Below are 25,968 nucleotides of genomic sequence, written 5' to 3'. Positions count from 1 at the left end.
GTGGACAGGATCACATGGCTTGAGTTCCTGAACAGAAAAGGGGCGAGATACAGCGAGTCCCCGGGTTTTATGCTCTCTCTGGCTTTGAACTTCCTGGGGCTCCGAAAGAGTATCCTGATTGGTTGTCAGACTCCCAGGGGGTGGGGGTCTTAGCTAGCCTTGCTGGCTGATGTAATCTTCCCAGGTGCCATGTGGTGAGTTTCTGTCTTAGATGGGTCCTATTGTGTTGCAGATTATGGCCCATTAACAAAGGTGGGCGGGGGGAGGCAGGAAACTGCTTGTCTTTTAAAACATGTTTCTCCATTTCTCATCCAGGGAAATATAATATTCTGCCTTTTTAATATTTCCTAAAATATTTCATTCTTCTAGGAAAGGGGTGGGTACTAACTTCCTACAATATTCTGCCTTTTTAATATTTCCTAAAACATTTCATTCTTCTAGGAGAGGGATGGGTGCTAACTTCCTACACTACAACATCTCCTCTATCTAACATCCCCGCTCCCTGACCCTCAGCTCCAGCGTGGCAACACTGAAGCGGACAAAATGGCTTCGGTCAAGCCAGCTTCAGGGTTGACTTGACACCCTGATTGATTCCCCAGCCCTGACGTGATGAAAAGTACATTTTGCTGCCCATTTCTCAGCCTTGGATGTCCAGAGCATCGAAAGGGTGTTTTGATAATTTGTCTGGCCTTACTCCCCTTTTAATTTTGTGGGCTTCAGCCTTACGGATGGTGATTTTTTCCTTCGGAAATGTTGAAAGGCACAGATAGTGCAGGTAGTCCTCGACTTACAACGGTTCATTTCGGTGAGCGTTCAAAGTTACTAAAAAAAGTGACGACCGTTTTTCACACTTACGACCATTGCAGCATCGCCATGGTCACATGATCAAAATTCAGATGCATGGCAACTTGTTCATATTTATGACGGTTGCAGTGTCCCCGGGATCAGCCTTTGCCAAACTCTGCCAAGCAAAGTCAGTGGGGAAATCCAGATTGACTTAACGACCATGCTACTGATTTTAACACATGCAATGATTCATTTAACAACTGCGGCAAGGAAAGTCATAAAATGGGGCAAAACCCACTTAACAGATGTTTCACTGAGCAACCTAAATTTTGGGCTCAATGGTGGTCGTAACTCGAGGACTACCTCCACAGACTCTGTTGCAACAACAAGCTTCCACATTCTCTTCCCCTTGCAAGTCAGATTTTGTATTCTTTCCAAAGGCATCAGGAGCAGAACTCAATTGCAAGAGATTCTGACTTGCGTTTGGGATAAAAAACTATGCTTTATATTTAAAGGTGCTTTTTTTGGGGGGGGGGGTTTCCCCCCCAAGAGGAAACTGGACTTTCTTGTTTTTCTTTGAGAATGTTTCGCTCCTCATCCCAGAAGCTTCTTCAGCTCTAAGCTTAGATGAGAAGCGAAATTCTAATAAAGAATTCTATTTAAAAAAAAAAAAGTCCTCAAAGAAAAACAAGTCCAGTTGTCTCTTGGAAAAAACAAAACAAAAAAATCTTTGGGACAACCCATGACCTGGATGACTGAGAATCTCCATAGACATATAGTTTTTATGTTTTAGAATTTAGATTTAGAGGAAGGATTTGATTTGCGGATTCAAGCACACGGCTCTTGTGCTTGAATCTACAGTGCGCATTGAAAAGGGGGCGGTAAGCATAAGCGCGGCTGTTCCCACCCTCCCACCAGCACTTTCTTCTCCAACCACAAGGGGCGCCTCCGCACCCGGCGGAGCACGCTCTCCTTTTTCTAATACCCCCCCCCTCGGCCGCGCCCTCCCTCCCTTTCCCCCTAAGGAAAGAAGCGCATCTCTATGGTTGGCGCCGAACCAGTCCTCCCAAGTGCCAGTGTGTCCGCGGGAAAGAGCGGCCATCCCTTTCGTCAGCCCCTTGGCGAGCGCTTGGCCGGGCGGCGGCCATTTTGGCGATGGGTTCAGCAGCCGCCTCAGCGCGGGCGGAGCAACAAGTTCCCCGCCCGGCGCTGCCGAGAGCGAGCCGCGAGGAGGAGGAGGAGGAAATGGCGGCGGCCGCCGCTCTCAGTTGAGGCGGCGAGGCCGAGGAAAGGCAGCGACCCCCGGTTCTCCCCCCACCCCGTCAGCGTCTCTGCGTGGCCCATTCCCCTCCTCTCCGGTGAGTGAGGCAAGCGGGCGAGGCCGGGGCCTGCTTGGAAAACGGGAGGAACGGGCGGGGAAGGTGCGGGAAGCGGCCTCTCTGCGCTCCTCGGCGGTGACCCCACAATCGCTTAACGTCAAAAGGGGCTTCGTGACGTGGCGGCACCCCCGCCGCCTTTCTCCGGCCGGCGCCTTCGTCGTCGTCGTCGTCCTTCTCCTCAGAGAGGAGGCTCTCGGCCTCGCTACTCCTGGATGGGACGAGGAAGGGAGGCTTCCCAGGCCTGGCGGGGAGGTGAGCGCGAAGGGAGGACTCGCCTGGCCCCAGCAGACCGTCGTTGGGGCTCCGGCCTTCTTTTTCTTTTTCTTCCTCAGCCCGTTTTTTTTTTGGGTGGGGGAAGGAAAGGAGGGATTTGGGACTCGCGTTTTTCTCCTCACACCATTGGAGTCGAGGTGGTGGGGGAAACGTTTAAATAAATATTTTTAACGGGGTGGGTGGGAAGGGTTTAAAACGGGGTTCCCCAGCATCGTCAGTATTGACACCCCCCCCCCCAAAACAAGGATCGATTAGACTGTCCAAGGAAGTCGTCGTCGCGTTTTTGGGGTTTTTTTGTGTGTGTTATCATTCGTAGTACTGATTAGTTCAAAGTCCTATTGGATTATTTGGGGTTTTCAATCAAATTTCACTGAAGGTTTGATGAGGTGAATTTGAGGAGCCCTGGGTTTAAAAACAAGGGACCTTTAGCGGCACTTTAGCTTGTGGGGGGTTTTCAATGGGGGGGCTCTGGGTATTTTATTTGGACGTGCTTTCACACATCGCAATTGTCTTAACATGTCTCTGCTCAGAACCCTTGTTGACTTCAATCTGCAGGAAGCCCCGCAAAGGAAGGGAGTTTCAGTTTTTGTTTTTTTTAAAAGGCCTTTTGAGTTGCAAGCATTCAGACAGCCACCTGATGGCAGCAGAGTGCTCCCGATATTTCTGTGTCCCAACGCTGCCCTCTAGCGGTTGCCTCAGTGTTTGTATCCCAAGTAGGACAGTCCTGGAATAGGACAGAACTAGGCTTCTTCCAGACAAAAGTTCACTCTCAGATCAAACCCAAAAGATACCCAAAAGGCATTAAGAAATAATAAGCTTTGTTGGCAAATGGAGATTTCAAATTCTATGTTCTCAGTTCAGCAGCTATAGATTTTAATGAGGTTTATACAATTTGACTGGCAGTGCACCTATAGGATTGCGCTTATCAAGAAACTAACTGACTTTATTTTCTTGATGTTTCATGTAATTCTTGTTAGACCCATGAGACTTGCTAGACATCAGTAGCTCCCTCCCAATAGCACCTGCTTTGTTTGGTTTTGCTGGCTGCTGGCTGAAACCTATTTTTTTTACTAGCTAAGCTATGTTTCCATCTGCTCACCCAGTAATTAATTTTTGAGGAGGGAGATTGAAAATGAACATAGCATAAGTGGTTTCTCCTCAGTATTTCTTTTCTGTGTATTTATGGATTGATGAAGTTAAACTTCTTAATTGGATACAAATTATAATATTAAAAAGAACTTTATGAAGGATGTGGAAATATATATTCAATGTGTAGAAAAATGGGGAGGGGGGAGAAAATGTGTGAGTTGGTTCTGTAATACCAAAATCCTTCATTCATCTACTCTCCATCTAAGCACAAATAATTTATAAATGATAATAATATATTAGTAATATTTAGTACAGTTTAATTCTTGTTCCATGTTTCCTAATATGTTTATGGATAAATTTCTCAGGAATTTCATAGATTAATTGAAGATTGAATAATTTGTGATTCCTATTGTTTTGCAAAGATAATATAGACATTAGCTGTAATATATGTGGATAGTAAAATGTTCGCCAGGAGTGGATGTAGCTCAATAGTAAACACGTAAGAAAAACATGGCATTTATATTCTGTTTATCTAATAAAATCTTGTGATATAGTTTGACAGTTACAGACACATTGAACACTGACATTTTCTTTGTCTCAGTTTGAAAGCAATGTTATCTCTTAAGAGATAACTCATAAGATAAATTTAGGAAAGATTGTTAGCCTTTTCGTGATCTATTTATTTTGCAATAATTGTAAACCATCCCCATCAAAAAGACATTATGAAGGAAAACAAAATAACCCACTTGATAATAACATTAATTTTAAAATAATTAGCAATATTGCATTCAGATGGCTGCCTAAGTTTGCTGAAATAAAACAGTTTTAAGGAGCCAGGCATGTGTATAGGGATAGTATATGTAATTTAAGAATGTCTTATCTCTTTCTTGATGTTTGAACTGGCTGGAAGAATCATGCTTAGCAAAGCAGCCCCTCCCCTTCTCTCTCTCTCTCTCCCTCTCTCTCTCTCTCTCTCTCTCTCTCTCTCTCTCACACACATATAGACATGGTAGGTAGGTGGCATGATACATAGAGCTTTCTAGGTGATCACTAGCACTTTGAATTTGTCTTAGAGCTTGGAAGCCAACCAGCTTCTCATGAAATTAACTTAAAATACAGCTGCATAGGATAGACGGCAGTAGCCAGTTCTGAGGTGATTTAGGGGGCTAAGGGGGAAATAGAATGCTTTGGATTCCCCCCTCCTATTGCTAGTGAAAGTTTGGAGGCTTCCCTAACATTGTTGCAGAAAGGTTTTGGATCAGCCACAATATTATGTTGCAGGGGTCAAAAGTGGTCTGAGATTGTGTTGGGAATCTGGACTCTGTAATATCCTACCAGCCAACCTTCATTGACATTGAAAAATTAGGTAGGGTTGTGCCTATCTAATACAGGGAATACAGGACTGTAGTTTGATTTCAAATTTCATGTCAGTGAAATCACCAGAGCTGAACTTACTTTGAAGGAAAGTATAACTCAGTCATACAGCAGTTGCCTCCCCCATCCCTATTTAGGATTGCTCTGACTATTTTTCTGTAAAGCAAATTGATGAGAATTACTTGCTTAACTTTTCCTCAAAACTTTATAATATACTAATGGGTTTAGGAAAATAGCAAGTTTGTTGAAGATTTGTGAATTCCAAAATGTAATTACTTGCATAAAATCTCATCTACCTTTGGCTTTTGCTTTTGTAACATACTAGTTTCCATTTGACAATTGCTGTCCTTGGTACATGATATGGTATGATGGGTCAGTATGAAAATAGAATTTCATGATGGGTCAGCATGAAAATAGATTTTCATAACACAGCAAATTTTACACATCTTGAAATGTTAGCTTATAAATTGTTCCAAAGTATGCAGAAGGCATTTAATTATTGATGCTCTAATAAATAGTAGGGGTATAAAATCTTAACTTTTATGTTTCATATATAGTTTTGAAATTAATCATTTTTAAATAAACTTTAATATGTACGGATTTCTTTCCCTTCACCCAAAGTCTGTCATCCATGTAGCTAACACTGTCGCAATAATAGACATTAGTAATATGAGTATTAGCACTAGCGATATTTATATACTAATATTGACTTTTTATAGTCTATTGCTAGTTCTCAGACACATTTGTTTGTAAATACTAGTTTTAACAATCTAGCAGAAGAACGTGATAAAGTATTCTCAGAAAAATGATGAAAATATGACAATGGGTGCAGTTTAATAGAAGAGAAATATTGTATGCACAGACAGACTGACTTAACATTGTGCTTTATGAATTAATCAACAAGCATGTATTTGACATAGTTGGAGTATAATTGAAATTAATCCTGCTATTAAAACATATCTAAAAAGCTATAAACTTTTTTCACTCAAATAAATTCCTAAACAATTATTATTCTTTCTGCAGACTATGTACAGATCTCACATAATCTCTTACCTTTAATTGATAAAATTAAAGAGTTATATGTGACTGTGCACAATTCTTAAATCTGAACAATGACATTTTATAAACCATGGTCCCTAAAGTAGCACAAAGAAGTTAGCCTACCTTTCCTCTTTGTCTCCAGGATCACATTAAAATAATTGAAGTTTTCTTTTAAATAAGATTATATATATTTGTTTGGATGATTTATAAACATATTGATGCCAAGAGTTGGATCCAGAGATAGAATATATACAATTTTTATAATATTAAAAACAATAAATATTGTTTTTTGTTGTTGAAACTTCAGGACAGTAATTGGACATGGGTAAACTACAACAGAATATGAAAACAACCAAATTTAGAGATTATCAAGAACCACACAGTGAATAATCTGCTAAAACTTTGATAATTCTGGAGTTAAATGTTTTACAACAGGCTACTCTAGACTTTTTGTCAAATTACAGATTTATGATTCTTAAAATACACTATGTATCCTATATATAAAATACCCTGGCAATTACCTTCAATAATTCAATTCAATTATGTAACGGGCTGAGTTTTTTTTTTTTTTTTTTAAAGATTCAAGTCAGTCTGGTACTCTTTAATATAGTTGTTTCTTTGAGATAATATACAGGTCATGTAGTTCTTTTATTCACAATATGTCCCACCAGAGATGATTTCTCATTTCAAATCAAGAGACTGGACCAAATCTACGTGTATATATTTAGCAATGTAATGAACAGTAAAGGACTTCTATAGAGGAGCCCAAAAGATTTCTTATTTTCTTGCATACATTTACCCAAATTAGGTAACATCCTCAGTCCTAATAATTCATTATTCATTGCGCTACAAATGCGACAATTTAGTAACTTAGCAAATAAATGATCTAGCTATGTGGACTAGATGCTTCTATTGTGGAAAGCCTTAATCTGGAAATTAGTACTGCATATGTCTCATCTGTAACTAATGCCAAGCTTTGCAGATTCGTGCCCCTCAAATTTTTCAATGGAGATTTTTACCATCGAAGCCTGTTTCAGGGAAACTAAAGAAAATAAAGCCAAAATGTTTTGTTCTTCATGTTTTAATATTTATCTTACGTATAAAACATAGTGAAAAAGACCAGTGTTAACTATCTCTTTTATCATATTATTTAGAATCAGATGATAATTAAGCCGGTTTTTAAAAATGGAGTATAACAATTTTCCTGATTCACCTACTGACCAGGAATAGATTGAAATTAATTCATTAACATGTGGGAAGGGTGAGAGTAAGCAAAACTTTAGATCTCTTGTTGTCAAGTAAGAGGCATATTGACTGTATTCCCTATATGTTTTTTGGTATTCAGTGATCCTTGTTTCCTGGGTTCACATAATAATGAGCTACAAACTTGCCAACTATGTTCAGGCAGTAAGTGTTGTATGAATCCAGCTTTTTTAAAAAAACAAATAAGTAAGTTATTCAATAGATTAGGAAGCTAAATTCCATTTTAGGAGATCTATTTTCAATTTTTATAATAATATGGTCTAGATCTTGGCTTTTAAGAATTGTCAGTCATTAAGTCCAATGTACTACCCTTCTACATGTTGTCTTCCCTCAGTCCCCATTTTGCATTATAGTTACTTGATATTGTTCATACTGGTTTGGGCTTATGGGAGCTGATCCAAAAGATTCAGAAGGGTGTACACTCTATTAAGATTTACTTGCTTGTACACTTTACTGGAGAACTAGTTTGGTCTAGCGGTTAAAGCATCAGGGTAGAAACCAGGAAACTATGTCCCATCTTAGGCCATCTGAGTGATTTTGGATCAATCCCTTCCTCTCAGAAACTACCCTACTCCTGCCTAGGGCACAAAACCAGCTGATGACTTTGGACTAATTTATTTTGGCCTAGGAAGTAGGCAGTGGCAAACCACTTGTGAAATATCTTGCCAACAAAACTGCAGGCAGTCTGTAGGAATCAGACACAATTGAACAGAAGGGGGGGGAACCCCAACTACTGAAAGAACCCTATTGAATTAGCAGTTCCCTTGTTAGGTGTTTGGGTGGGGTGGCTCTTGCTGTCCCTCCACAATGTATGCAAGTTTCTCCTACACTATTGTTTGTTCTTTAAAACACTCTAAATTTAAAGACAAATCATCCTCCATTACTACCCCTATCCTGGTCAAATATCTATATTCTCATTCTCAGTTAAATTATACAGGCAGTCCTCAATTTAAAACCATTCATTTCGTGACTGTTCGAAGTTACAACAGCAATGAAAAAAGTCAGTTATGACTGGTTTTCACACTTACGACCATTGCAGCATCCCCATAATCACGTGATCAAAATTTGGGCACTTGGCAAGTGGCAACTTTTTATGATACTTGCACTGTCCTAGGATCATATGATCACCATTTGTAACCTTCCCATCTGGTTTCTGACAAGCAAGGTCAATGGGGGTGGATGGGAGGGAAGCCATATTTGCTTTAGAATTGCAATGATTCACTAAACAACTAGAGAAAAGGGGTCATAAAATGAGACACAACTCACTTAACAACTGTCTTGCTTAGCAATAGAAATATTGGGCTCAATTGTGGTTGTAAGTTGAGGACTGACTGTATAGCAAAAGATGATCTGCGAGACAAATCATCAATTTAATTTGATCTTCCTTGATCTATTTATTTTCTAATAAAAATGGATCAGTGGTCATTTTTATATATAATAAAGAGAGATTGCTGATGGTCAACTCTTGACCATCTTCCAAACCAACAAGAGACTCTAAGTCTAGCCTGGAAGTTGAGGCTACTGGACTTCTTTTCTTGTTGGTTTGAAATGTTTCGCTGCTTAGCTGAGTAACTACTTCAGTTTGAGCAACTTGGTTACGGGGACCCCATATACCCACCGACCAGTTCGTTCTCACAGGGAGGGACTACTCAGGGTACCGTCAGTCAAATTATGTCGACTGGCGACTCCCAGGGGGAGGGCCTTCTCTGTGGGGGCTCCAACCCTTTGGAATGAACTGCCCCCGGAGATACGGAATATCCCTGATCTCCGTGCTTTCCGCCGTGCCCTCAAGACCCTGATGTTCCAACAGGCAGGGCTAAACATACAAACATGCAAATGATTTTTTAAATGTTATCTAATTCTGGGTTTTATTTAATTGACCAAACTAAGTAACAATTTTAATTAGCAATTTTATGATGTTTGTGTGTCTATATTTTTCTTGACTGTACACCGCCTTGAGTCCTACGGGAGAAAGGCGGTATAGAAATATAATAAATAAATAAATAAATAAATAAATAAATAAATAAATATATGTCCACCAGGGAAGTTTCATGTCTCACCTAATCTGGATGGGCTCCTTAGGTGAATAGGCAGAGATTCCTTGGGATGTAAATGCTCCAACTCCTAAATTCTTTCTCTTAGGTGGGTCATTAAGGGTGGCCTCCCTGGTGAACCTGTGAGGTGGTCTTAATTTTCCTGGAGACTGATGCAAGAGCAGCATAAAAAATGGGGGAAAGTTTGTGTGTCTGAGGCCTTCACCTCTATTGAGAGAAGGATTTTCCATTTTGGCATAAACAGATTCCTTTACTCCTCTCTCAAACCATTTTTCTTCCTTGTCCAAAATGTGAATGTTACTGTCCTCAAAACAGGGTTTTTTTTTTAAAATGAAAGTAGACTGCTGATTTCTGGTCCCGTGGTGTTGCTTCTCTAGGCCAACAACAGCAATGTAGCTTTCATTATTTAATGTGTGGGGTAGTCCTATTGTGTGGCAGAGTGTTTGTGTAGTAAGTTTTTTGTTTGATCCAATTTTGCTTAATCCACAGAATCTTATCTCAGTGTTCATGCAATGAGATTGGTTAAATTGTACTTGAAGTTTGAGACCTATCTGTTGTAATTTTCTACTAGGCAAGTTTAATCTGGAAATGTGATGTAACTCTTAACTGGCAGAGAAAAGGACATCTGCGCCTTATTTTGGACTAGTCCCAGGAAGCATTGCCAATTACTGGGAACTGTGGGACTTCAAAACATGTAGCTCACTTAGTTGGAGATCCTTAGAGCCCATTTTTTTGGGGAAGTCTATTTTGAAATAGAGGCTTGACTGAACTTTTCTCCAATTATGCCTGTACTTGTAAACAGCCAGTTGAAATATAGCTACTGAGAAGTAAAAAATTTAAAATAGTCTTCCTTCTACTCACCCTTGCGGAAAGAATGAGGCAGAAAATTATTTGTAAGCATTCTTTTTCACACAATTCCCCTTCCCTCTTTTTAGTAGAAACCTTAAAACAAGAAAGAAAGAAGGGTAAGGAAAGAGACAGGTAGATAAACAGAGGAGTGTGAAAATGATGATAGAAAACAAGTTAGAGTTATGCCGGGAGGGGAGGGGAGGGAGGGAAGAAGGAAGGAAGGAAGGAAGGAAGGAAGGAGCGGAAAGCTCAACAATTATGCTGGATTCCATAAGCATGAAGCTGTGTATCCTTACATGCATGCTTACTATATTACCTAAACATGCCTATATGGTTAGTCTGTAAAAAATTCCTTTAAGTATCATGTCTCTTACTTTCCAAGTAAGAATTAGTTATGTTTAGGTAAAGAATTCTGCAATGGGAATTGGACTCTAGAAAAATGCTGAAATTCAAAGATAGAAAAGTCTCAAAGTCTCCTTTCCAGATAAACTATAATTGTCTGAAATAGTTAATTTTTATTACGAGTTTTTATTATATGGTAGAAATGGTTTATGGAACTTCCATTTTACAGCTATAAATAAAAGGCTGCTAGAAGTTTTTGGTGGCAATTTCTGACATCCCCTCTACCCTTCTTTTTAGGTTTAATAAATTTGTCACTTGTTCCAATAGTATCTATTTTCCTTTAGATTTTGGAGAAAGCATTCAGTCTCCTTTAAGTCACGTTTGACTCCTAGGGATTACATGGACACTATCAGAGTTTTCTTGACAACTCTGTAAATCGGGTTAGCCACCATCTGCTTTTTTATTTCTTGGTTTAACCTGCAATGGTTGTATTCCATGAGGGTCTTTCCTCCAAATTCTGATTTGGTCTAATTAAGTTTAGCTTCTGAGCCCAGATCATTTCACCTAAGTGCTGCCTTTTGTTAAGGCATACTATGCCAGAAGAACAAGGAATTGTCTAGAAAGAGGGTCTGGATATGTGTATAAAAAGAAGTTTGGATTGTAAGTGTTACAATCCTGAGCGGCGTAGGAGGCTAATGCCTCCTACTAAGGCAGCAGTTAACATCCAGCTGCCTGTAATTACTGTGAGTTCAATTCTCACCAGGCTCAAGGTCGACTCAGCCTTCCATTCTTTCTAAGGTGGGTAAAATGAGGACCCGGTTTGTGGGGGCAATAAGCTGACTTTGTATAAAATATACAAAAGTATGAAGGCTATTGCTTAACGCATTGTAAGCCGCCCTGAGTCTCCGGAGAAGGGCGGCATATAAAAAATAAATAAATAAAATAAAATAAAATAAAATAAAATAAAATAAAATAATAAAATAATAAAATAATAAAATAATAAAATAAAATAAAATAATAAAATAATAAAATAAAATAAAATAAAATAAAATAATAATAAAATAAAAATAAATTGTACTTATTGGCCTGCTCTTGGCAGAAACTTGGCAGTACTATGAGGAACAAAATAGACCAGAAGAGTCAAAACCAATTACAGTGTCTCTTGCTCAGAAGTGGACTATCTTTTTAGGATTCTAAAGACCAGTGTAGATCAAGGAAGCTTTATTAAAAGGCTAGAGCATAATCCAACCTTACTTAACAAGTTTTGGTTCCAAGTTTGTTGTTCTCATATTAATTTCATTTCTTTGAGACTTCAGAAAGCAGTGACCTATATATATGGTAATTATGCTATTCTAGTCTCTTTCCTCCCCCCTCCCTCCCTCCCTCCCTCCCTCCCTCTCTCTCTCTCTCTCTCTCTCTCTCTCTCTCCCCCTCCCCCTCCCTCCCTCATTTAAGAAGAACTCAACTGTTCATACCATGACCATTTTGGTCGAAAAACATGTTAATGTTAAAAGATTTTTCATGGACCCATATGGCTGTCTTTTTATTCTTATTGTGATATTTTCCCGCATTATTTTACATCACTTCTAGTTTTGATATAACTTGACTCCAGTTTCTTTCTGGCCAATCATATTGTCTTATTTCTTAATATTTAAATATAGAGAGCTAAACTACAATGGTTATATTATCAAACTGATTCTGCATGAATTTGTGTTAGTTGCATTGATGCTCAGGAGCATTGCTATTACTCTCACCTGTTCTTGCCAGTTTTAAAGAATACTTTGTACAGAGACAAAATATTGCCATAAAGCTATATAGACCATGTACTTTGAGAATAACTGGTGTTAAGAGATAATTCATGTAATCACTCTTCTAATTCATGCGCATGAGAAAGAATCTGGAATCTGAAAAGTCTCTGTCATTTTAGTTGCTTCTGAAAAAAGTGTTTCCCATCTATGAGTTTGGAGCAGGGTGGATAAAAATCAATGATTTTTTTAAAAAAAATCAAAAAAATCAGTTTTTTTTTATTTAAATCGGATTTTTTTGATTTTTATTGAATTTATTTTAAAAATAAAATAAATTTTATTTTATTTTGGGTAAAAATCTATCGTAAAATACTTTTCTATTTAAGATACATAAATAATTTATTTTATTCAGCATGAAATGGAGCTTAGTTATGTAGCATGAGGCTGTATATTCTGCAACACTGGGACTATCGGTGAGTCAACAGTGGGTCAAAGGAGTAGCAGAGATGACAGTTGCTCTTTAAAAATTATGATTTAAATCAAGCCTTTTTACTAGTGATTTAAATCATGATTTAAATTGTGATTTAAATCAACTCGATTTAAATCAAATTCACCCTGGTTTGGAGACATTTTCCCCTCATGTTTCCATACAGTCATTTTGGAGGTATGCTTCTTACAATAGTTTCTGTTATATGTCAGGTGTTGTAGCACTATCAATTATTAAGAGAATGTTAAAAATTAGACTATCAGAGGACCTTCTTCAGTTCTATTTACTTCTTTTTAAATCAGTATGGCTGCCATCTTGCACTTTTACTTACTTAATTCTGGATTTGGGTGTTACATTCAGTTACAATTACTCTTGGTAACCAAATTAATAATATTTCATTTTTAGTGCAAGGTTTTTTATTTGAATTCCTGTATAACAAACATTCGTTCTTTTGCATTTGATACATATGCATTTAATCCCTTATTCCTAGCCTTCCATTTTTAAAAGATGATTTCCTTCATTGTCTACATGATGCATTCCAATAACCCATTTAATATCTCTGTACTTTATATATTTATTGGATAAAGTCTGCCAAATTTTCTCTCTGCTTTCCCAGTTGGAGAGGAAATTATTTTTTGAAATTTTGAGTGGAAGAGAGATGTAAGTAAGCAGCCTAACCATGCCTCTCTTTGGCTACCCAAAAGATTGATCTTTCTATGTTTATTTGTTGTTACTGTTACTGTGGAATAGCACAGCAATAGCACTTAGACTTATATCACCCCATAGTGCTTTACAACACACTCTGAGCTGTTTACAATGATAGCATATTGCCCTCAACAATCTGGGTCCTTACTTTACTGAATTGGAAGGATGGAAGGCCGAGTCAACATTGAGCCTGTCAGAATCTAATTCCAGACTGGGGGCAGAGTTAGCCTGCAATACTGCATTTTAACCAGTGCGTTACTAGAATAAGTAGCAAAAGATTGCCAAAGGGAGTTGCTTTGTTTGACTTGTTCAGTCTTCTTTGAATTGATACATTGGGTTCTTCATAGACACTTAGGAATTTGAAAACCAATTTTTTTCCATTGGTCACTATGTTCTTGTATGAACCTCAGAGTCCACATATAATTTCAGCTGCAGTATTTAATTTTAAATAATATTGAAATGGTTATATGACAAACAGGGTGAATAAAAATCAATGATTTTTAAAAAAAAACAAAACATTTTTTTGATTTAAATCGGATTTTTTTTTATTTTTATCGAATTTATTTTAATAAAAAACTTGGGGTAAAAATCTATCGTAAGATAGTTTTCTATTTAAGATACATAAATAATTTAGTTTAATCAGCATGAAATGGAGCTTAGTTATGTAGCATGAGGCTGTATATTCTGCAACACTGGGACTATCGGTGAGTCAACAGTGGGTCAAAGGAGTAGCAGAGATGACAGTTGCTCTTTAAAAATTATGATTTAGCAGCAGCAACTTGTTGCATTGGTTAATGCAAATCCAGAAAAACCAATAGTTTTGAAAGGCCACGTTGCTTAATATAATATACGTAGGCAACATAAAATATATGCTATTGCTATTTACAATAAAATGTAGAGTATTACAGATGCTAGGTTTAGTGAAAAACTGTAATCAGAGTGACTTCTTTTTATGACTAAAGTAGTTTTTATTACCGTTGTATTGGTCCATTATTTACAGCAAGTGACCTTCCATGTATTGGATTGTTTCTGGGTGTCAGTTATGGTACCTGTAGTTCAGCATTTCTGGAAGTCATTCTTTTTATATTGATAATTTAATACCAGATCTTTCCATGGGGATCAGGATGAATTAGTGTGCTGCCTGTGCACACCTTCTATTAAACTGTGCCACATATCAGGGTCCAGGCATATGTTGTCTCTGTTGCGATACCTTGGAATAGCATCACCCCAGAAATCTATAGTCTTCCCTAATAGTGCTCTGGAAATATTTAAAAACCTGACTCTTTTTCCAGGCTTAGCAAAGGGGGAGGAGCTGTTGAGCTGACCGGTATATTTTGTGTAGTATTTGGAGTTCATTTGTCTTGACTTGAATGGTTTCTTCTGCCTATTATTACTCTTCTATCTATAGTATAAGCCACCAACAGTCATTCTGGAGTCACTCTGAAGTAAATCTAATAAATAAATAGATAAATAAATCATATTCACGTTGAACAATGTAATGTATCTGATACTTCCAAAAATAATAGTTTTTATATTAAAAAAGACATAAATAATTGTACCCTAGGTTGTGCCTTGAACATTATGTTTTATCCTATTCTCCAATGCTAGAAAGAATTATCAAAATTGAGACATGCTTTAAAATGAGGCTGTGGTACAGTATAAGAAAGAGGCTGGAAAAAGCTGTTTGGCTGGAAAATAGCTGTTAACATTTTGTTATGTACAGGTAGTCTTCGATTTACGACCATAATTGAGCCCAAAATTTCTGTGGCTAAGTGAGATTTGCCCCATTTTAAGACCTTTTCTTGCCAAAGTTGTTAAGTGAAACACTACAGTTGTTAATAGTAACATGGCTTCCCCATTGATTTTGCCTGTCAGAAGTTCACAAAAGGGATGCCATGACCCTGAGACACTGCAACCATCATAAACGTGTCCGTTGCCAAGTGTCTGAATTTTGGTCACATGGCCATAGGGATGCTGCAACGTTTGTAAGTGTGGAAAAACTGTCATAAATCACTTTTTCCAGTGCCTTTGTAAATTTGAAGGTTCACTAAATGAACTGTTGTAAGTGGAGGACTACCCGTATATGCAGTCTTGCGCTTAACTAACTACAGTTTTCAAACCAACCAGATTTTAAGTATGTTTAAGTATGATTATCTTGAAATTACATTTGATGAAAACATTGTTAATAGAAATACAGTACCGGGTATAGTTTTAATCTGTGGCTGTGTAGAAAACATAGAGAAATCATGCTCTCCCTAGCATTTTATTGCTTGTCAGCTACAAAATGGAAGAGAAAAGGGGGAGGCAGGTCAGCCAAGGCTGCTCTCTTCTTCCAGATGCTCCCAATAAAACACTCATGTCCTGATTTCTTAAAGCTGAAGATGCAGTATTTACTCTTCATAACATATAATGCTAGTGGTATTTTTAAAAATCTTGTCCAGAATCAGTCTGTTTCATCTGCCTTTGATTTTAGCCTTTAATATATTGCTTCACCTTGCCATTTCATGATTGCTCTTTAACATTTTATATCTTGACTTGCCCACTTCAGGGCCTGCTGATTGTCTTAATTTGAAATTTTTGTCAACTATACTCAGCATGGCCCAGGGATATTGGAAATTGTAAGACCCAACAGGCTTTCAACTACACAATTTAGAAATGGTTGAATGCAGGAATTTTTCTGTACGCACTGTTCTTGGGTGCATATAACTCTTAAGATCCTGGCTGATTTTAGGAAAAATACAGACATAAATAATAGCAATTAAAGAACATTTCAAATTGAGTAAACATTTCTAGCATTTGAAGCAAATCAGATTTATCATGATAATGTGACAAAAAGATAGCTTTTGTGTTATTATTATTAAATTAGCAAAATTTGGGAGCAAACATGATTGGTTCAGTTCAATAAGGCATATCAACCAGTGTCATTTATGAAATCAAACTATTAAGTTAAGGGTGAATATACAGAGCAATTCCTTCCATGGCTTTCCGCTATTTTGAGGCAAGTGATATTCAAAAACTATAGCATGTTAGGGTTCCCAGTGAAAAAAGACTTTGAGGCTCGAAGTTCCTCAAAAGTTCCATTTTATTAGAGATGTCATATTGGCACATCTGGGAAAATCCGAATCAGAAGGCTTCCAGGTTTTCCCCACCCAAATGAAAATCCAAATCCCTGCCCAGCACTCTAACATGTCCATCACATGGCCCAATCAATGCACCATTCCAACTGGAGATGCCTCCCTCTCTAGTTGCAGGGCAGGATGTCCTTGACACCCAGAGAAAGGAATGTTATTATGGCTATATATCTCCCCAGCTCCATACCATCCCCCCTCCCAATTTCCCACAGCAGTAAATGTGGCAGGCCTGAAGGTCCAATGCAAAAGATGGCTTCCAGGCCTGACATAACATATACTTCGGTATAGGCTCAGGGTAATTAAAGGAAAAATAAAGAAACATTCAAATTTTCTCTTGGCCTCCAGCAAAAAATCCTGGCTATGTACATGTACCATAGCTGACACCCCCATCCACTCCAGTCTGGTCCTCCAAAATATTAAATATTTAAGTAAATATCAAAATATTAAATGTTTCATTATAAAAATATTTGTCTGCCATAAGTTACAATTCTGTAAGTATGAGTGGCTCTTTTTAAAAAGAATTGGCTAGTATGACAAATTCAAAAGCAGGCCCAAATAGAATGAACATTGGCTGAAATAACTGACATTTCAAAGCAGCAATGCCACTCAGACACTACTGCATTGTGTCATATATTTCTATGGTGATACAAATTGGAATACATGAGTGAAATACTTCACTAGAAAAAGATGAATGTACATTTATTTGTGCAAAACATTAATTAGGTTCAACTGGAATAAGTTTCCCATGTTCTAGACAGCCAACATATCTACTTTAATATCTTTCATATCTACTTCTACAGTTGCTGAAGTGTGATTTTAAAAATGAATTTCATACAACACTAATTAAAACAAGTCCACAAGGTTGCCATGCCACCTGAATTAATTAGATTCAAACATGGGTGTAGTCCTTTATCCTCCATGGAATTTCACAGTCCTGTTTTTCTAACAACGCAAGCAGAAGCAGTTGGGGAAGGAAAGGGTAATCAGGATTGGCCTCCCATTAATTGTTTTCTCTTTTAATACATGTTTCAGGAATGAGTTACTAGATGGGAAACGGGGAGGCTTTTGTGTGCTGGAGTTTTTCTTGCATTCCAAGTTTTGATGAGAGAGATGGAGGCAGAACCTTTTTTTTCTCCATTGCTCCAAAAAGGAGTCAAAAATTCACTGTTTGCTAGCTGTTCTGGATGCTAGTTTTTATTCAGACCAAGGCGCGTTAGGGATGTAAGTACAATAACGGGTAGGTTTCTTAGCATAAATAGCTTTAAATTCCATTGATTCTTTCCGGATTGCATATAATGTTTAAGGTGCCTCTTTGTGGAAATATGAATAGACCTTTATAACTAAAGGTTTGTGTGCGTATGCGTGTGTGTGAATCAAACAAGAAATGATTAGCCAATTTTTCCCTCTTCTTCTGGCAGATCTTTTAAAATTGCATGATGTGTGATGAGTTGGAGATTCTTAACAGGGAGATTGAGAGGTTATTACAGAGCAGCATCGTGGAAAGAAGCTCTTTAAGCTCAGAATCTCTTCAGACATCAACCTCTGGTTCCTGGGATGTAGTTACTGCTTCAAGCAGTGGACCACAAGGCAGTTTAGTGAAGGTATCCAGTACCTCAATGTTGTTTTCAGGATTCGCAAGAGCATCCTGTCTTTTCTCTATTGACTTAATTTTCATAATATCTAGAAAGCCTTCCGTGATAAGTGTTAATCTGGATGTATTCATAATGTAGCACATTTTAATGTGGAAAAAGATTTACACGAATAGAGGAAAATTATTGTTTTAACTGACAGACATTTTACATGTAGGGACATGTTACTGGATAGTTACTGGATAATAAGCAAGTTGTGGAATATAATTGGGCTAATTTTACAGACTCTTCAGTTTTTTTGCACGCAGATGGCAACTAAGATATTACAAATAAAAGAGAAACATGATTTCAGAGACAGGATATAAGTAGTTGTTTGAGGGGTTTGCACGTAATAACTAAGGGTGTTGTTCAATAGCTATTGTAGAAAGATACAAAAGTATTGTATAAAATGTGGCTAGTTTTCTGTGAATACCAAAAGTCAATAGCAGAACGTTGCTGCCCCTTTAAGGGAAATGGATTAGAATGTTCAGACTTTTGATTTTGTGGTAGCTGGGATTTGTCAGTTGGGAAATACCACATTTACTTTAATAATAGCTGGGGGGAGCAAAGAGGTAGATAGCTGGTGCCATATAAACAAATGTTTAGAAATAAGAAATCCAACAGTAATTGCAAATTCTCAGGAACAGAGAATCGTTTACTGAACAGAGTAAACATGAATTTTATGTGTATTACTTTGCTTTAGTTCCGTAAATTAGTGATAAAAAAGACTTGGTGATTCTTACAGCCTAATAAAATGCTTAATATGTATTAGATCCCACATTGCTTTGTAGTGTGATTAAATTAACTTTTAAGCTTACTGATGAAAGTTTTAATACCTAGTTTTCTAACTTAAACAGTAATTTAGGTGAAGAAAACTATAAATAAATTTTCCTATAACAGGCAGCTGTATCGAGTGGAGCATTGCTGGTTTCAGAGTCTTCAGGATGGCATCCAGATGACCATTATTCTATTGGCTTCCCCAGAATAGCGTCTGTTGTTGGGATTATGCTGAATGACTCTGATTTACTTCTGCCCTCCTGTGATTCCTCCCTTGGCTTAAGTGGACAGGAAGAACTAATTCCAGCAACCTCTAATGCTGTGTCAGGTAAAAAGCATTTAGAGGATAGTGAAGACTCTTCTATTTTTCTTGCTTATTCTGGAGACGGGATTCGCCTGTACTGTTAACCTTTCTTCGCCTTCAAAGGTAAACCCTTCCATTAAAATGTCAATTGCATGTTGTGATATACTGTACCACACCCTTCTTTTTCTTCAGAAATTGCGGTGTGACATTAAATCAAATTGGAGATTTTAAATTTCACCAAGGGCTACCTGAGGACAAACGATTGACATATTGGGAGAGAAAGGGTAGCATACTGCTTTATTTATGGGTTAGCAATGTTGTAAGCTGAAAGGAGAAAAGCTGTTTTCTGAGATGGCATTGGTAAAAGCTGTAGAAAAGTTGGAAAGCTGTAGAAAAGTTATCGTGAACAAGACAACTTATATCCCTTCTGGTCTCAGTATTCGGTGCTTCTAGCATCAAGGACCATTGAACCTACTCTATTATAGGGCAAAAATCATTCTTCAAAATCTTGGGTAGGATTAATGCATAGCATTGCTACCCTAGGTCTGCTAATGCAAGATTAGGCACTTTGATATTATCAAACTATTGTTAGCATAATGATTTCCATCTGCTTCCAAGGGCAGTCATACCTTTCATTATGACTTGGTCACAGGATAAAGGACTAGAGTTCAGCGATGCAAAGTGTACTGCAGGGATCAGTTAGCTTCTTGTCTGTAGGCCAGAAACCATGCTGCCACCACCCATTTCCAGGGGACTTATTGTTCTGCCTGTGCCAAGGTGAAGCTGTCGCCCAAATGGTCACATGTGGAGGTGGTGGCATTCTTTCCCTCCCTTGCAGGCCAGAGGAATATATTTCTTTTTGCAACTATGAGTCAGATAATCATGAGTGATGGACCACATTCATCTCGCAAACCATAGGTCATCACCTGGTGTTCTGGATAAGGGGAGCTCTGCAGATAAGGGGATATAACAGAACTATGTCACAAGTAGAAAAGAGTCTGAAATCTGATTGGGTGGTATCATGAATTTGGAGAGATTTTTCTGTTAGGAGCAATTATGCCCATATCAGACAAAAGCAGAGATTATGGTAAAGTAAGGAAATACATTGCTAAATATTTATTAGAAAACTAGAGTGAAGCCAGAACCTTTGAGAGAGTAGGGATGACTGGAAGCTGCAGGTTATCAAGTATGATTAAATCATCTTCGATATTTCTGATAATTTTATGAGAGGATAGAGAATGTAGATGTAAGACGTTGTTTTTCAATGAATATATGTTTTTGTTATGTGTGTTTCTTTCACAGTATATTTACTGTAGCCCACCTCCTGTTCATGCAGATCTTGTTGCCTTGAAAGACAAGCTGTAAATATTCCAGATCATTTGATAACGAATGAGCTTATCAGCGAAAAGCTCTAATAATAGACCAATTATTTAAGAATTGGATCTTTCTAATAGACATAATGAATGAGGCACTAAAATGCTTGCATAGTTAATCTGCTGTTTAAAATGAAATTTAGTGAGGGAGGCTGTATCAGAATTACATTTATGTCAGCTGGATGACATTGGGTTAGTCACATTTTTTCAGGCCTAGTAAGGAGGTGGTGGCAAACCACCTCTGAAATCTTGCCAAGAAAACTACCGGGGCTTCTCCAGGCAGTTGCCAGGAGTCACCAATGACTTGAAGGCATGTGCTCACACACAAACATCCATACATGCTTATCATTACTTTTTATCTGTTTTCAGAGGTGACTTTTTGGAACAGTAATATCAGTACTATGGAAGAAGACAGTTTGGAATCTATGACACTGGAGTCTCAGTCTAACATGGAAAATTCTTCTCTTGGTAAATTATTTTATTTAGGGAAGTAAATTTAATAGAAGCAAAGCATCATTCCCACTATTTTGCTTAGGCTGCAAAGGTCCAAATTGCACTATTGCATTGGCAGCTTTGATGAACTCAAGGGGTTGGATTCTAATATTTTGGAGTAGCTATTCTTTCTAGGGGAACATACTAGTTTAGCTCCACCTCTGAATTTATAATTCAGAAGCTGACTTGGACATAGTCGTACAACAGCATCAGCCATTCTCCCTTCATGTTTTCTTGATCGTTATTGCCAGGACAGTCAACTGCTATAATATTATGACTATGCTTGTGGTAATGTGACTGCACTTTCCCTGCTGACAAGGATGATGAGGCTTCAGGTTGTGTACACAGGCATCAAGAATCAGAAACATCCCCCTCCCTTACCAGTAATCAAATTCTGTCCTTTAAAAAAATATTAGAATGGGGACAGGTAGCTGAATTTTTCAAAGATGTACAGGTAGTCCTCGACTTATAGACCACAATTGAGCCCAGAATTTATGTTGCTAAGTGAGAGATTTGTTAAGTCAGTTTTGTCCCATGTCATGACTTTCCTTGCCACATTTGTTAATTGAATCACTGCAGTTGTTAAGTGAATCTGGCTTCCCCCATTGACTTTGCTTGACAGAAGGTTGCAAAATGTGATCACATGACAATGCAACCGTCATAAATATGAACCAGTTGCCAAGCATCCAAGTGTAAATCACGTGACCCTGGGGACGCTGCAAAGATCATAAGTATGAAAAATGGTCATTAGTCACTTTTTCTAGTGCCGTTTTAACTTCAAACAGTCACCAAATGAACTGTTGTAAGTCGAGGACTACCTGTTTTTCTATTGATGGGATAAGAAGTTATATTTAGCTTTGTACAGTACAAGTGAAGTGAGGCTATGTATTGTGCCCCTAAAAGCATTTTGACACAGCATACTTGGCAGTATTCCATATTTTTCCCAGGGTGCTATTGCTTATGGAAGTGATACTACATTTCAGAATTTTGATCTTTATAAAAGACATAATTCTTTCCCCTTTGTTAGCTGCGGATGACAAAGATGAACAGTGCAATGAGGATGAACAAAAAACTGTGAAACCCACTAGCAAGGAGTTCAAGAAAACATGGGGGTTTCGTAGGACTACTATTGCAAAGAGGGAATGCTTAGGTGATGCCGACATGGACATTGCTGAACAAGTATCTCCTCAGCAGCAAAGCCTGGCTCTTCGGCGTAGCGGACGACAGCCCAAGCGTACCGAACGGGTGGAAGAATTTCTTACGACCGTGAGGCGCAGAGGACGGAAGAATCTTCCCACAGCTCTTGATGACTTCAACGAGCCAGCTTCTTGCCATGTTACCGATGTCGAAACTGCTTCCGAAGGGAGTGTAGATAGCATGCCCGATATAAAAAATGTAACTCAAAAGAACCGTTCTAATGACGGCAAAGGCCAGCCAGCTCGAAAAGGAAGAAGTGCTAAAGAGCATGACGAGGAAGACAATGAGGAAGATACATCTGGCAGCGATAGCGATGGGTTAACGTTGAAAGAGTTACAGAACCGTCTGCGAGAGAAACGGGTAGAAGAGAAGCCCTCAGAGCTAACTCTGAAAGAGATACAGAATCAACTCAGGAAGAAACATCCAGAACAAATTCCTGCTGAGACAGCTGATGTCCAGACTAGCAGCCAAATTAAGCATGAAATAACTGTAAAGCAAGAACCAGGAGCTACAGATAATGCTGAGGCTGGAGAACAAGGATCTGTCTCCAAGGAAACCAGCGAAGCAGGTCAGATTAAGAAAGAGCTAAAATGTGTTTCACAGATCGCCGATGAACTTGGAGAACGCACAAAGGGCAAATCAGAAGCAGAAGTGTACGACCCGAGTACGCTTTATTGTATCTGTCAACAGCCTCACAACAACAGGTATTCTTTTATAAATAATGTCAAAAATATTTCATAAAATCGGTCCAGTAAACTTTGAGAAACTACTATAAATGTATGCTTTATTAAAGATTAAAAGACAGTTTTCATATTAGTGTTTTTAGCAACAAATGCTATAGACAGTGTTGATAGAAAAGGGGAGAATGGAGAATTAAATGATGATGGAAACAACTGCTTATTAATTTAAATGTATGAGAACAATTGCATGTTTTAAAATGCACTGCCACTACAGGGCATTTTTAAAAACAATTTGGTTTCTCATTGCATTGTAGCAAAAATTCAAAAATGTTGAATGCAGAAAGGGCTACATAGCCAAAACTGGCAGAGGAAAATAGCTAGCTTCAAAAATGGAAATAAAGGCTATAGGGACACTTGTTCCTATGGGGTATATATCAGTGGCATACAAATAGAACAAAGCTACGAGTGGGTGGATACCACAGTAAAAATCATATATAAGGCAAAACATGATCTCATCTTTTCTAAGATAAAACTATAACATTCTGTAAAAAACAAAAAGGTTCTAGTCTTTTGAAGGTTAAAAAAATGTCTATGACTTGGTTAATGTAACTTCATAAGATATATACAATAGGGCATGCTACATGTACAAAATCTGATTGATATATGTTACTGATATTTTGTTAATGCTTTGTTTTTTAAAGGTTTATGATTTGTTGTGATAGATGCGAGGAATGGTTTCATGGGAATTGTGTAGGTATTTCAGAGGCCCGTGGGCGCCTGCTGGAAAGAAATGGAGAAGACTATATCTGCCCAAACTGCACTATTCTGCAGGTGCAAGATGAAATAGTTATGGAAACAGGTCAACAGGAAACTCTGCTGGGACAGGTTACAGGTGATGGCACAGAGTTCACAAGCATAGGAACTATTGAACAAAAGTCCATTGAAGATCAAGGCATCAAGGGTCGTATTGAGAAAACTGCAAATCCAAGTGGAAAGAAAAAACTGAAAATATTTCAGCCTGTGAGTGTTCAACTGATTCAATTTAATTTTACTGAATTACTGGTAAACTTCTGGTGGAAACATTCTGAGTTACCTGCCAAGTATATGTGTGTGTAGTAATGTGATAATGAAATGTTAAGAATTCTGACACCCTAGAAAAGAGCAAGGAACGTTTTGTAAAATAAGACTTTTTTAAAGTATAATTTTTATTAAACTCATCAAAATATCAAATAAAGTAAAAATAAAAAAGTGGGAAGGAAGAAGAAAAGAAAAAAGGCATTAACTTCCAACTTTATTAACTGCAGTAGAATAAAAGTGGTAGCTTCAACTTTTTACTTTTGCATACTTAAGGTATGCTAGCTATTTCTCTAACAACAAACCTATCTAATCAGCAAATCCAAAAGTCAAGAGTTTCACTTATTGCACAAAATGTAGAAACTGTTTCTTAGTAGAAATAAAGTTGGATGTATTCTTTTCTTTGATTGAAGGGTGTTTTTCTGGCCATTCTTTCATTGTGGGAAATAATTCTTAGTACAATTGTTTATCTTTGTATCCTGTTAGGGGTTCAGTTATTTTTTTGTGAATTTACTTATTTTTTTCATCATATACAACCCAAGAATCTAAGTACCTCTTGAAACGCAATTGTTGAAAATCAATAGCATATTATCTTTTTAAAAAGTAATACAATGAAAATAATAATGTAAAATCCACATGGAAAAAATGTCTACATGGCCGGTGGCCTCCAGTCCTATGGATTATTATTTTGTCATAGTTCTTTGCTGAGACAGATCATTCCACCATGTTATGGTTTAGCATAATGTGTTACCCTAAGAAAGGACAAGAGTAGAAGTAGAATTTGATGGGGAAAACAGCCATGGAAAACTGTATTTCTTACCGTTTATCTTGTTCCTATTGTATGCTAGAAGCAATTATAGCCAGACATTTATAATTACAGACATGCCTACAATTGGCAAACATTACTTGCAAACGCCTTTGTTAAAGATAAAAATTTATCTATTTGGAAGGAAACTAAACAGCTGGCACCTTCGTTTTTAGAGGACTATATATATATAGAAGTTTTAGTTAGCTAATAAAATTCTGCATTACAACAGATTGTTATATAGCTAAGTAAAATGTATTATAAACGTGTACAGTATTAATGGCAATTAATTTTCTGCTGCTACATTTCAGGTGGTTGAAGATCCTGAAGCATCCAATTGCATTGGCCCAGGATGCTCCAAAGTGGCTCAGCCAGGTTCAGTATACTGCGGGAATGAGTGCATCCTTAAACATGCTGCTGCTACCATGAAATTCCTCAGTGAAGGCAAAGAACAAAAACCCAAAGAGAAAACAAGACCCAAGCCTCCTCTGATAAAACCTCAGACTCTGGTAAGTCTGGATTCGCATTAAATCACATAAAAGTAGTCCTTGACTTACCACCATTCATTTAACAACTGTTCAAAGTTGCAGTGGCAACTGAAAAAGTAACCTACAGCCTATCTTTGCGCTTATGACCATCACAGAATCCCCAAAGTCAAATGCAGTGGTGGGTTCCTCCCAGTTCAGCCCGGTTCGGCCAAGCTGGTAGCGGTGACGATATGACATCACCGAACCGGTTCTGCCACCGCCACCCCACCCCACCCACGTTATTCTTACCTTTTATTTGGCCCCACCACCAATCTATTGCTGCCTCCTGAGTCCTAGCTGATGGGCTATAAGGAAAAAACCTGTTTAAACTCTTGCCGTGGGGCTTCAAAGGGCCGCCCTACAGCTGATCAGTGGTAAAAGGCAGTTTGGTGGTAGACCGATGCCTCCAAAAACAAATGAGTAGACCGGTGCCTGCAAAAATAAATGAGTAGACCAGTGCCTGCAAAAATACATGAGTAGACCAGTGCCTGCAAAAATAAATGGGTAGACCAGTGCCTGCAAAAATAAATGAGTAGACCGGTACAGCTCTGCAAGCAGTTAAAAGCCTGGTAGATCAGTACCTCTGCTAAATC

General features: G+C 37.9%; 1 protein-coding gene across 3 annotated transcripts in view; it reads left to right on the top strand.

The window, feature by feature from the left end:
- The first annotated feature begins 1,949 nt into the window (after positions 1 to 1,949).
- The window catches only part of DIDO1 (death inducer-obliterator 1), a 74,819-nt gene continuing 50,800 nt past the window's right edge, over positions 1,950 to 25,968 (top strand). Inside the window, exons 1-6 of one of the 3 annotated variants that reach the window (XM_070941795.1) lie at positions 1,950 to 2,144; positions 19,047 to 19,251; positions 20,970 to 21,068; positions 22,120 to 22,993; positions 23,671 to 23,989; positions 25,160 to 25,357. In XM_070941795.1, the coding sequence (XP_070797896.1) occupies positions 19,152 to 19,251; positions 20,970 to 21,068; positions 22,120 to 22,993; positions 23,671 to 23,989; positions 25,160 to 25,357 (1,590 nt within the window). In that variant the 5' untranslated portion in view covers positions 1,950 to 2,144; positions 19,047 to 19,151. Of the gene's footprint in view, positions 2,145 to 17,951; positions 18,120 to 19,046; positions 19,351 to 20,969; positions 21,069 to 22,119; positions 22,994 to 23,670; positions 23,990 to 25,159; positions 25,358 to 25,968 lie in introns of those variants that run through there. The other 2 variants (XM_070941794.1, XM_070941796.1) reach the window with 2 other exon arrangements.

The sequence above is a fragment of the Pituophis catenifer genome, unplaced genomic scaffold (assembly GCF_029215685.1).
Source record: "Pituophis catenifer annectens isolate HBS135680 unplaced genomic scaffold, rPitCat1.0.hap2 SCAF_3, whole genome shotgun sequence".
Classification (NCBI taxonomy): domain Eukaryota; kingdom Metazoa; phylum Chordata; class Lepidosauria; order Squamata; family Colubridae; genus Pituophis; species Pituophis catenifer.
The sequence above is the reverse complement of the archived record's forward strand: the minus strand, read 5'-3'. Positions and strand labels throughout refer to the sequence as shown.